Source organism: Aquarana catesbeiana, linkage group LG02 (assembly GCF_042186555.1).
Source record: "Aquarana catesbeiana isolate 2022-GZ linkage group LG02, ASM4218655v1, whole genome shotgun sequence".
NCBI classification, from domain to species: domain Eukaryota; kingdom Metazoa; phylum Chordata; class Amphibia; order Anura; family Ranidae; genus Aquarana; species Aquarana catesbeiana.
Genome location: NC_133325.1, coordinates 271,902,533 through 271,916,229, shown reverse-complemented (window position 1 = coordinate 271,916,229; position 13,697 = coordinate 271,902,533). Strand labels below are relative to the sequence as shown.

The following is a 13,697-nucleotide window of genomic DNA, read 5'->3' as shown; positions in this document are numbered from 1 at the left end:
TTTCTGTAATTTTCCTTTCCTGACGTATCTTCATGGCAACACACGCTGGGTTGTGACCCCACCTCCACAAGCTGACAGGATTGAATAACTATAAAAATTGAAGAGAGAGACCCCCCCTTTATTCTCTGTATCTATCATCTAAGAATGGATGGGTTTCTGTGTGCTGCCATGAAGATGCGTCAGGAAAGAAAAATTACAGAAAGGTGAATATACAAGTTTCCGTAATCCTGACGCCTTCAGGGCAGCACACGCTGGGAAATAACTCGCCAGTCGGCTGGGTGCAGAAAATAATGTTTATTCCTTATAATGCTGTAGCATTGGCTCTAACAATGGTTCTGCCAAAGTCTGCCGTTGTTAATTGGACAGAGTCTATCTTATAGTGAGAAATGAATGTATGTCTGGACGACCAGGTCGCTGCTTTACAGATCGTCTCTTGTGAAACTCTGCAGTATGCTGCCCACGAAGTCGCCATTGCCCTGGTTGAGTGAGCCCTGATGCCTTCCAGAATTGCCAGCTGATGGATGGAGTATGCCTTCTTGATAGAGTTGACCAACCAGGATGCAATCATACGAGAAGTTGCTGGTTGACCTTTCCTAGCCCCATGGGGAATAATCAAGAGAGTATCTGACTTTCTAAAGGTGGCTGTAGCTGCCAGATAGCTGATAATAACTAATTTCACATCCAGCGCATGGGGTTCGCCTTGATTGTTAGTGAAAGATGGAAGAACGATGTCCTGATTATAATGAAATGAGGTTGATACTTTAGGGACGAAATGGTCCGCAGGTCTCAGTACCACTCTATCAGGATAAAGGACCAGATAAGGTTCTGCTATCATTAATGCTTGTAACTCAGAAACTCTTTTCGCAGATGTAATGGTGATAAGGAAGGTTAACTTCAAAGTCAAGTTCCATAGTGAGGTTGACTCGGTCCCATGCCGGGAATGTTGTTTTTTTCGGAGGTCTGATCTTCTTCAGGCATGCTTTCATGAACTGGATTACTAGGGGGTGAAATGCCCATTTAATGCCTATTTTTGCAGATAAGGCGGATATATGAACTGTACACACGGTTGGATTTTCCAACGGAAAAATTGCGATCGGATTGTGTTGTTGGAAATTCCGATTGTGTGTGGGCTCCATCGGACTTTTTCTGTCAGAGTTTCCGACACAAAGTTTGAGAGCAGGATATAAAATTTTCCGACAACAAAATCCGATCGCTTAAATTCTTATTGTGTGTACACAAATCCGACGCACAAAGTGCCACGCATGCTCAGAATAAATTAAGAGACGAAAGCTATTGGCTACTGCCCCGTTTATAGTCCCGACGTACGTGTTTTACATCACTGCGTTCAGAACGATCGGATTTTCCGACAACTTTGTGCGACAGTGTGTATGCAAGACAAGTTTGGGCCAAAATCCATCGAAAAAAATCAGATGGATTTTTTCGTCGGAATGTCCGATCGTGTGTACAGGGCAAAAGGGTACTTGAGCTTAGCCCTTTATCAATACCTAATTGTAGGAACTCCAAAATTCGCAGGAGTTTTGGTGAAATCAGATTCCAGCTCTTTTCTTGTGCCATGGAACAAAACCTTCTCCAAATTTGCGTGTATGTTTTGTTAGTGGTGTTCTTTCTGGTCTATAGAAGTGTGGTAATTACCTCTTGTGAACAGCCTTACTCTAGCAGCCTATCTCAACTTCCATGCCATCAAGTGCAAGGAAGTGGTTGATGCAGGTTCAGTTGCAATAGGGTTGTGAACAAAGGCCTCCTTGGCCAGAAATGGATTACCGCTATTGCTGTAACCGATGATCTCCTGAGTCTGGATAGAAACCTTGCGATTAGTGGAAATATGTATCCCAGCTTGAAATTCCATAGATGGATCAGGCAGTCTATTCCCTCGGCCGACGGGAAGGTTGCTCTCGACAGAAATCTCCGACATTTGGTGTTCACAGGTGTAGCTGCCAAGTCGATCTCTGGTATTCCCCACGTCTCTGTCAGAAGCAAAAAAGCCTGATGGCTCAATGACTACTGGTTGTTCGAGAGAAGCTCTCTGCTTAGATAGTCAGCCAACATGTTTTGTGCTGCTGGAACATACACTGCCCTCAGGTCTGCCAAATGTATTTTTGCCCAGTCCAAGATGGAATGACCTTCCTCCGTTAGTGTGCGACTCCTGGTACCTCCTTGCCTCTGGATATATGCCATCACAACTCTGTTGTCCATCTGAATCAGAACGCTCTTCCCCCTCAGGTATGGAGCAAAGGCCATAAGCGCCTGGAAGGCTGCTCTGAGTTCCAGTATATTCAAAACCAAACTGTGAGCTTGAAACTGCCACTGACCTTGGGCTGCCTGGTCTCGGTAATGAGCTCCCCATCCCTTCTGACTGGCATCCGATGTGACTACTTCTGGCTGTGGAGGGATTATAGGTCTGTGCCTCCTGAGGTTGTTCAAATGTGTCCACCACCATATTGATTGTTTCACATATCTGTGGATGTAAATTGTCTGAAGCATTGATGCTCCATTCCACTGCCTCAGAAAGGAGTTTTGCAACACTCTTGTGTGCCACTGGGACCACTGAATCATGGGCAGAGTTGTAGACATGGATTCCAGGACGCTCATACAAACTCTGGCTGGTAAATGTGTTGCTGAGATTAGTCTCTTCATTTTCTGAATTAGAGGTAAAACTTTTTCTTGAGGAAGCTGTATTTTGTTTAGGTTGGTATCCAAATATGCCCCCAGGAATATCATGTTCTATGTAGGCTGTAGCTTGCTCTTTTGCCAGTTGACTAACCAACCAAAACTTTGCAGGGTTGTCAGTAAAATCTCCCAGTTCTGTATCAAGATCTTGTGACTTTCTGCTAGAAGCAGTATGTCATCAATATAATGGTGCACTCTTAGTCCTTTCTCTCTGAGATATGCAATGATGGGTAGAAGGACTTTGGTAAAAGTCCTGGGAGCCAAAGAGATGCCGAATGGTAGGCACTGGAACTGGAAGTGATGGTGGTTGATTGAAAAACTGAGAAATTTTTGAAAAGCAGGATGTATTGGAATGTGTAGATAGGCGTCCGACAAATCTACAGACAGCATCCAGTCTTTTAGATTCACCGCTAACAGTATGGACTGTAGGCTTTGCATCTTGAAGGTCTCTACCTTGATACTTCTGTTGAGTTTCTTTAAGTCCAGTACTGGTCGTAAAGCCCCTGTTTTCTTCTTTACAAGAAATAAGGGGGAATAGAATCCTCTTAAATTTTTACATAATGGAACCTCCAAGATAGCTCCCTTTTGGTTTAATTCTGTTATATACTTTAGTAGAATTTGCCTTTTGTCCGGAGATGTCGGGAGTCTGGTTGGTTGAAAGTGGTTTTTGGTAATTCCGCTTAAGAACCTCCATCTGGATAGGGTCCAGGAGTCTTTGATGTGATCCGTTCATATCCGCACAAAATTTCTGAGTCTGGCGCCCACCTTTAGGGGATGGGCAGGCATACCCTCAAAAGGACTTCTGCTGCTCTCCGGATGGGGTGGTCTTGGTTTTCTGCATTCTCAGGAAAGATGACTGTGTATTTCTCCAGTTTCTTTTAAATTCTCTTCCTGGTCTATAGGATTTTGCTTCTCTGTACCTTTCAGGAAGGTTGCGTTTATAAGAAGGACCTTTTGAGATTTTAGGCCTCCTGTCAGAGGGAATGAGGCCTGACTTGCCCCCTGTAACTTTGGAAATGACTGCATCCAATTTGGGGCCAAACAGATTAGTACCGTCATAAGGAATTTTGCACCAATTTGTTTTTGATGCAGCGTCAGCTATCCATGGTTTTAGCCACAAAGCTCTTCTCGCTATTACCGAAGCTAACATTGCCCGGGCCGAGGACCTGATAATGTCCACTGAGGCTTCTGTAACAAAGTCACCTGCCAATTTGAGCTCTTGGAGAGAGGTAATTATTTTCTCTTGGTCTACTCCTTCCTGAAATGATTTTTCTATATTAGAGGCCCTACCAGAGTTAGCTCTAACCACTCTCGCCGTGGTGACTGTCGGTCTAGAGGCACCTCCCACCGTGGCGTAGGCTTTTTTTAATTCTAGATCAATCTTCCGATCTAATACATCCCAAATTGAAACTGCGTCCAAAGTGGGTAGGGTGACATGTCTGGCCAGGCGCATTAGAGAAGCATTGACTATTTGAGCGTTAATTAAGGGATTAACCCTAGGTTCTTTCAAGGGATACATTTTTGCTAGCCTGTTATTGAGGCTAGACCTCTTGTCGGATCTTTCCCATTGGTCTTTAATGAGGTCCTCTAGTTCCTGAATGAAGGGGAAGGTTTCTGGATCCCTTTTTAAATTTGTAAAATATTTTTGGATTCTCTGAGGTGCTTCCTCAGATTCCTCCCAACCTATGGCCTCTTTGACTGATTTTGCAAAGGGTTCCACCAGAGAAAAGTCAAAACCAGCTGGCACTCCTGGATCCTCATTCTCGGAAGGGGATTCTGGTTCTGGCACATGAAGGGGAGCGGCTGATGATGTGCTTGGAGCTGGTCTGTCTGGCACGGGTGTTGTCTCCATTATGGATTCCCGCACAGATTCCCGAATCAGTTCCGTAACCTCTCTGGCATCCAATTCTCTCTCTTTTGTGGCCTCATTGAAGCATGTGCGGCAGGCCAATTTATCTGGCAAAGCGGGGGCACCACTTACCCAGCAGGCATTTTCTGCAGGTCTTGTGTGGTCGCTCCGATCGTGATGAGGGTGACCTCCTGTGGTGCGATTGGCTATGTCGAGCGCGGCTGTGGCGTGAATGACCATGGCGTGAGTGGCTATGATGGGAATGTCGATGATGGGATGAGGATCACGATTGACTTCTGCGGGATCTTCTACTTGAGGCATGGCTTGATTGATCTTTACTCCTTGATATCGACCTGGAAGGGCTGCCAGAAAGTGCCGTATTAATAGTTGTGCTCTCTTTTTTTCTCTCTTCAATACTTACTGTTATGACGGACAGCCTCTTACCTTATTTGATGAGGGTGGTCTGCGTGGGCAGTGGTCTCCATGAACAGTGCAGATAGAATGCAGACAGGAAGAAGAAGCCTGGAAACAGTATAAAGTGCCATTAAAAAATAGGGTAGATAAATAAAACCTCCTAGCATATACAGGGAGAGATCATATGGCTCACATGCCTGAAATAGAAGGCAAAACATCAAATGCTGTATGAAATGCAGTGACCAGAGAGTCACTGACAAACATTTCTGGCTTTTTAAAATTGCCGCCACTTTCGCGGCGGAAATTAAGCTCTTGTGCATGCGCAGAAGCGTTGTGATCATGCCTGCGTCATTTTGGATTAGGGCAAGAGACTCTGAATGGCTGTATCTCCTCCTCCCGCGCATGCGCAAAGTGGAGGGAGAGACGCGGCGCCATGATAGCTATAGACCCGGCACCTGTGGGACAACAGGTCCTGAAGTTTACCATTAAAAAAAAGATAGACTGTGTGCAGGATATAACAGAACAGGAGACCACTGCAATAATTAATGCTTCTTTAAAGCTTACTTAAAATGAGACCACCAGATGGGATTCCCTCCATGGAAGCTCCTTTAGAGACTGTACAAGAGGGACTTCCAAACAGGAGAGGCTTGAACCTGCTGGGGCGATTGCGGTAAGAGGCTTGCGATGTCCATCCAATCTTGTCAGGTGAGGATAAAAAAAGAGAATAAGGGGGGGGTCTCTCTTCAATTCTTATAGTTATCCAATCCCGTCAGGTTGTGGAGGCCATGAAGGCGTCAGGAAATGAGATATGTCAAACTTGCCACATTGGCTTTGTGCCAACAGTGATCTTCTTATCCTAAAGAAGATGCCTTTTAATGTTATATTTTTGGCTTCAGCACTTAAATTGTTTTGGTTATGGTAAGGCAAAATGTAGAATAAAGCCCTCCACTAAAAAAAAGCTACATTGAAACTTATAAGATGGAAAAGCCATATATTTTTATTTTCTATATTTTTTCTCTTTGTTCTTTATATATATTATCTATGAAATTAGTAAAGCAGAAATGATGCAATGAGGGAGAGTTGCTGAAAGAAGTTAGTCCCATTCAGTCAGGCATATTCTGTAATGTTGAAGATGATATGCCACTTATTCAAAAAGTGCTCTCAGCATTGGCTGAAAAATGAGGACCAGGCGACTTGCCAGCTTTTTTATACTGAGTCCTGGAAACAACAGCAGTGAAATCTTCCTGTTACCATTTTGCTGTTTTCCCTCCCTTTGAGTTTTGCGCGTTTTGCTCATATTAGCATGTTCCCATTCATCCTAATGTTATCCTAATAATAAAAAAACAATTACAAAGCAACATCAAGAGTAATCCTCCCACAGTGGCGACAACAAGGCCCTCTTTGTTACCCTACTCTCTCCTTCTATCAGCAATTTCCTTATAGAACATTAGCACTGAAGTACAACTGATGAGCTATTTGTGCTGCTTTTTCCTCCCCCAGTCTAAGCTCTGCTGTTCAGGGGATTTTAAGGGGCTTTCAGATAAAAAAAAATACATTTAATGATGTAGTATAGTGAGCCATGTGTCTTTCATACCTTCCTAGAGTTTAACTTTAGGTTATATAATTATACAACTACTGTGATTCATTCTAAAATAGTAATGCTTTATCCTGCCTATGGCAACAAATGTGCTAGGACAAACAGGGCATGTTCCATGCCATTTACTGTTGAAATAATTTTTTTCTTTTATTTTTGCTTAAGGAACGTGTGTATGTGGCGAATGCACCTGCCATGATGTGGACCCAACAGGTGACTGGGGAGATATTCATGGTGACACCTGTGAGTGTGATGAAAGGAACTGTAAATCTGTGTATGACAGGTACTCTGATGACTTCTGCTCAGGTAAGGAACGATCTCTGCAAAGTACAATGGTAAAGTTTGGGCCAACAGCAAAATGTATGTGATAACATTGGAATATATTAACCATAAATTTGACTTTACAGATTTGCACTTTCAATAACAACAGCAAGCTTTCAAACAATTCATAGTTTAAAGAAATTAAATTAACAGGAATATTGCTTCCTGTAGAGTTAATTGAGCAACACTGCAGGTATCCATCTGGTGCCTAAAACAAGTGATAAAAATGTACATCTAAAAAAAAAATGTTCTGCACCCTGTGTGTATGCTGAAATTGTCAGTGCTTTTCATTTGAATTGTCAGTTCATCACTTCCTGTTGTAATAGAGCAGTCATACAGTGCCTTGAAAAAGTATTCATACACCTTGAAAATGTTCCACATTTTGTCATGTTACAACCAAAAACGTAAATGTACTTTATTGGGATTTTATGTGATAGACTAACACAAAGTGGCGCATACTTGTTAAATGTAAGGAAAATACCGGTAAATGGTTTTCAACATTTTTTACAAATAAATATCTGAAAAGTGTGACGTGCATTTGTATTCAGCCCCCTTTACTCTGATACCCCTAACTAAAATCTAGTGGAACCAATTGCCTTCAGAAGTCACCTAATTAGTAAATAGAGTCCACCTGTGTGTAATTTTACCTCAGTATACATGCAGCTGTTCTGTGAAGCCCTCAGAGTTTTGTTAGAGAACCTTAGTAAACAAACAGCATTATGAAGGCCAAGGAACACACCAGACAGGTCAGGGATAAAGTTGTGGAGAAGTTTAAAGCAGGGTTGGGTTATAAAAAAATATCCCAAGCTTTAAACATCTCACAGAACACTGTTCAATCCATCATCTGAAAATGGAAAGAGTATGGCACAACTGCAAACCTACCAAGACATGGCCGTCCACCTAAACTGACAGGCCGGGTAAAGAGAGCATAGATCATCTGTCCACAGGACAACTATTAGTCGTGCACTCTACAAATCTGGCCTTTATGGAAGAGTGGCAGGAAGAAAGCCATTGTTGAAAGAATGCCATGAGAAGTCCTGTTTGCAGTTTGCGAGAAGCCATGTGGGGGACACAGCAAACATGTGGAAGAAGGTGTTCTGATCAGATGAGACCAAAATTTTACTTTTTGGCCTAAAAGCAGAACTCTATGCATGGTGGAAAACTGACACTGCAAATCGCCCTGAACACACCGTGCGCAACGTGACACATGGTGGTGGCAGCATCATGTTTTGGGGATGCTTTTCTTCAGCAGGGACAGAGAAGCTGGTCAGAGTTGATGGGAAGATGGATGGAGCCAATCCAGGGCAATCTTAGAAGAAAACCTGTTAGAGTCTGCAAAAGACTTGAGACTGGGGAAGAATTTCACCTTCCAGCAGGACAACAACCCTAAACATACAGACAGAGCTACACTGGAATGGTTTAGATCAAAGCATATTCATGTGTTAGAATTGCCCAGTCAAAGTCCAGACCTAAATCCAATTGAGAATCTGTGGCATGACTTAAAAATTGCTGTTCACAGATGCTCTCCATCCAAGCTGACAGAGCTTGAGCTATTTTGCAAAGAAGAATGGGCAAAAATTTCACTCTATAGATGTGCTAAGCTGGTAGAGACAAACCCAAAAAGATTTGCAACTATAATTGCAGCGAAAGGTGGTTCTGCAAAGCATTGACTTAGGGGGGCTGAATACAAATGCACTCCACACTTATCAGATATTTATTTGTAAAAAAAATATAAAACCATTTATCATTTTCCTTCCACTTCACAATTATGTGCCACTCAGTGTTAGTGTATCACATACAATCCCAATAAAATACATTTACATGAGGTATGAATACTTTTTCAAGGCACTGTATGCAGGACAGCAGTCATAAGACCCTTGCACACTGTACCACTGTGATTAACAGCTTGCAAGTTCCAAAAACAATACAAGACTATACTGATATTTGTATCAATGTACATTGTACAATATCACTGAGTACAAGTTTGCTTTACCACTTGCCGACTGCCTTCTGCATATATACTGCGGCAAGGTGGCTCGGCTGCGCAAACCAATGTACCTGTATGTCGGTCTGTGTATGTGGTACTGTGGCCATGGGTCCGGCGGACTCAGTGTCTGCCGGCCACCCACGATCGTGGTGAAGAGAGGGAGAACGGGGATCTACATAGGCAGATCCCTGTTCTGACAGGGGAGGAGAGAGAGATCAGCTGTTCCTAGTGATCAGGACCAGGTACAGATAGCTGCCATATCCCCAGTATATTCTTAAAAGTGGCTACCCTCTTTCTGATAAAAGTGGTCTCCGCGGTGCATTTGCCACAAAATCACTTTTATTGGGGGCGGGAGAGGTGCCCCTCCCACGGCACTCAGGCCGTCCCTGCCTCTTACCGGTCCTCTGGTCCTCTCCCCTCTAAAACATGAAGCAGAGTGGGGAAGAGATGGCCCCCGCACGGCTCCATAGTCATTGGATGTTCGAACCACACATGTGGGGTATCGCCACGATTGTTAGAGTGAGAGCAATACTTCTAGCAAAAGACCTACTCTGTAACTCAAAACTGGTAACCTGTAGAAATTTTTAAATGTCGCCTATGAAGATTTTTTACGAGCAGGCGTAATTTTGAAGCGTGACATGTTGGGTATCAATTTACTCTACCTAACATTATTTTTCACAATATAAAAAAAAAATGGGCTAACTTTACGGTTGTCTTATTTTTGAATTTAAAAAAATGTGTTTTTTTAAAAAAAAAAATTGTACTTGTAAGTCCGCTGTGCAAATACAGTGTGACATAGAGTATTGCAACGACCGCCATTTTTTCTCTAGGGTGTCTGAAAAAAAATATAATGTTTGGTTGTTCTAAGTAATTTTCTAGCAAAAAAAAAAAATGATTTTAACTTGTAAACGCCAAGTTTGAAAAATAGGCTTGGTTCTTAAGTGGTTAAAGCAACGCAGTGCCGTATCGCAAAAAATGGCATGGTCATTAACGGGGTAAATCCTTCCAGGAGTAAAGTGGTTAAACGTGTACTAGATGATATATTGCAAACTGTAACCAAAAAGCTGCAACAGTGATAAAACTATCAGGCTGTCCGCTATTCAAGAGCAAGTGGTGGAGGGGCCCTGGACATGAATTTTCACAGGTTATCAAAATGCAGATTAAATTATTACTTAAGACCATTTGGCTTGCATTTGTCAGCTCACCACAAAGGTTAGGAGCCACGGGAGAGGATATTCATCCGAATTGAGAAATCCATGTACAATGGATCAAAACAGAGTACCAAATGAAAAACCTTTAAGAGTCCAAAGTCTTTATTATTTAACTGGTTACAACAAGCAAGGCAAAGAACAGCCATTGAGTTTCAGGGGCCAAAAAATCTCCTTTTATCAGGGCTGGGGCATGGTCACTTTTGCTGTGAACACCAGCATTGACTTTTGTTTATAACATCTTATTTTTGCAGATCAGTCTGCTTAGAAGTATTTTTGAGTCCATTTAAAATTAAACTATTTCACTCAGCCTTAATGAAGGGGGATTGTGTGGCCCCCAAAACACATTGGCTGTCCTTTTTTCTGCTTGTTGTAACCAGTTGAACAATAAGTCTTTTGGACTCTTAAGGATATTTTTTTTTTAGTTTTTAGTTGATCAATAAAGCCTTTGGACTCTTATGCCCCGTACACACGAGCGGATTTTCCGTCGGAAAAATCTTGGATGGTTTTTCCAACGGACATCCGCTCAAGCTTGGCTTGCATACACACGGTCACACAAAAGTTCTCTGAACTTTTGACCGTCAAGAACGCAGTGACGTACAACACTACGGCGAGGCAATAAAATGAAGTTCAATGCTTCCGAGCATGCGTCGAATTGTTTCCGAGCATGCGTAGGAATTTTGCGCGTCGGAATTTGTACAGACGGTGGGAATTTCCGATCAGAAAAATAAAGAACCTGCTCTCAATCTTTTGCTGGCGGGAACTTCGCCAGCAAAAGTCCGATGGAGCATACACTCAGTTGGAATTTCCAACCAAAAGCACACATTGGACTTTTGCTGAGGGAATTTCCGATAGTGTGCACGGGGCATTAAGGGTTTTTTTGGTGCTCTTTTTCACCCATTATTCCCTCTCCAAAGTAGCCTTCCGTTGGAAGATTCTCAGGTTTGGCTTAATTGTAGTCAGGTAACAGGCTAGACTTCAGAAAATTTTTGATAGCATTTAAATGTACAAATTGTGTATACTGTCTGCTAAATAGCAACAATGCCTAAAATGTAACAGTTCTCTTGTAGAGGTGTCATTATACTGTATGTAACATACCAGCATGTTTGTTTTTTTTGGTAATTAGGTTGTCAGGCATATATTTTTAAGCGCTTTAAGATTTTTTATTTACAATTTTTTTTTTAACAAAGATATTATTTTTTATTTACAATTTTAGTTACAATGCTGTTTAACCTTAGCAGTGTGTAGAGGTTTCTATACTATTACTATATGCTGAATATTTTATGTTCACAAAAGCCTTTTCTTATGTATACTTTTTTCACACATGCAAAAATTAATCAGCTGGCAGAGGGTTGGGATAAAAAAGACCATCATTGATGAAAATGAATGTCAAGGCATTGATAACAGGGCCGTAATTACTTTGTGTTATGCTGCTGACGTCACGGGACAGCAAGACCAAGACTTGAGCTGTCACATCACATCAGCAGAACCATGGAAAGCAATTACAGGAGGCCATTATCAAAGGGCTAGCTTTTTATTGCACGTTTTAATCATTATTCAAAATCACTTCAGATGTAGTTTAAAATCTTGCAAGCAGGAAATACCCTAGAAAAAAATGCTGTGAATACTTTGCACACACAACATGTCCATAGTAGAAGGTAGGTAATGTGTCATTAATATTGAGTAAATGCTTGATGCACATTATTAATTTATATTTCATTCAGCAGTCTGTAATGACAGACCCGTAATCATTTTTTCTGAAGAAGCCAAAAAAAAAAGGTGAAAGCTTTGACTGGCAACCTTTGGTGTTACTTTATGAGAGATTATTTAGCGAGGCAAGATGTAGCAATTCATAGTAATCACTCATATTTTAGTTTACTATAGTCACATCTGTGAAAGATTATTTCTGATTGGATGCATAAATGTTGCACTTTGCAAATCATCAGTGTTCTTTGTGTTGCCTTAATGAATTGGGTCATAGATGCAGCTGCAACCTAGAAAATATTAATAAACTTACCATTACCAGTATTTATGTCTGTTCTTCTGAGAAGCAAATGGAACCAAAGATTTTATAATACAGGTACACAATTTGAGGCATTTAGGTCCCATTAAGATAGGTAGAGCTGTATTACTGTATGTCCTAATGACATTTTGAGTAAAGCTTTGGACCTCTCTAATGCCTTACAGGGACAAAACCCTGACATTTCATCTAAATAAGTATCTCTGTACATGACAAGTTAGACAATGCCTCATGGAAAACGGATATTCAATACTGGTTTCATCACAGAATGCATGGCTGCTGTGCATTGTAGTGTCTCATTAGAATAGCACTGATTGAATATGAGTGTCTGGCAGGAGCCCATAAATACTGCCAGTCATGTCAGCCCTTGTAGAAAATACTGGAATGTGTGATTCTAATCATTATTATACCAGCAGCATGCACCAGCCACCTTGATTAAATTAACTTTTCCTCCATCCTGATTCCTAAATCACATCAGAGTCCCCCCTTCATGAGGAAGATCCCCCCACATTACGTCAGAGGTCCCCCTACATGACCACGCATCACAATAAAGTCACCCTTATACATCAGAGGCCCCCCATAACCACAGAGTCCCCCCATCAAAAAGTCAGTGTCCCCCCTCACGCCAGAGTCCCTCCTATACATGAAAGCCCTTCATCACATTATAATACCCTCATCACGGAGCCCCCCTTATGATATTAGAGTCTCCCCATCACATCAGAGTCCTTCATCACCACAATTTCCCCATGGAACACAGAGCCCCCCTATCCATCCTTGATCTAGGGAAAACTGGGTCTCGTGCTTGAAGCACCCCCCAGGGGACCCAAAGGGCACCCTGGTTGAAAAAGAAAAACACTGTTACACACATATACATTGTGCATGCGTTTGAGCGTATATACACTCACACAAAAATAATAAAATACATTCCATTTTAAAAATAAACTATTTCTTTATCCATTTGCAGACCGCCTAACTGGGAAGATGCCATAACCCGGGTATTTTCTTTTCCCTCAGGTGTATGGCTTTTATATAAAAGTAATCCTAGTGGCGGATTCGCCGCGGAATCACTTTTAGATGTGGTGGGAGAGGTGCTTCCCCCCCCTCCTCTCTAGCCACTTCCTGGTGGTTCCCAGGCTTATGTTACCAAATCGGTGAGCCTGGGAACCATCCAGCATTGGCAGTATTTTCCCATAGAGATGAGCGATGGAAAGATGGCCACCGTTCATCTCTAATGCCCTTGGAGGACCACAGCGACATCACTTCCGGTCCTCGTGCCATGTAAACATTTTTTTTTTTCCTTAAAGCAAAAGATACATTTTTTTTTTTGATCTTTTGCTTTTAAAGGTAGAGGAGAGATTTGGGGTCTAAAAGACCCCAGATCTCCTTATAAAGAGGACCTGTCATTCTGTATTGCTGTCACAATGGATATTTACATTCTTTGCGATAGCAATAAAAGTTTAAAGGGACAGCGTAAAAATAAAAAAATGTAATAAAATAGATTAAAAAAAAGTTTTTAAAGCGATACCGTCCCCAGGTGCTCACGCACAGTAGTGAACGCATACGTAGGTCACACCCACATATGTAAACGGTGTTTGCATCACACATGTGAGGTATTG

The 13,697-nt window shown here is 41.9% G+C and overlaps 1 protein-coding gene across 1 annotated transcript in view; it reads left to right on the top strand.

Annotated features, from left to right (window-relative positions):
- Nucleotides 1-13,697, top strand: part of ITGBL1 (integrin subunit beta like 1) — a 408,856-nt gene that overhangs the window by 207,190 nt on the left and 187,969 nt on the right. Inside the window, exon 6 of the mRNA XM_073614434.1 lies at nt 6,711-6,851. Within this exon, the coding sequence (XP_073470535.1) occupies nt 6,711-6,851 (141 nt within the window). The remainder of the gene's footprint in view (nt 1-6,710; nt 6,852-13,697) is intronic.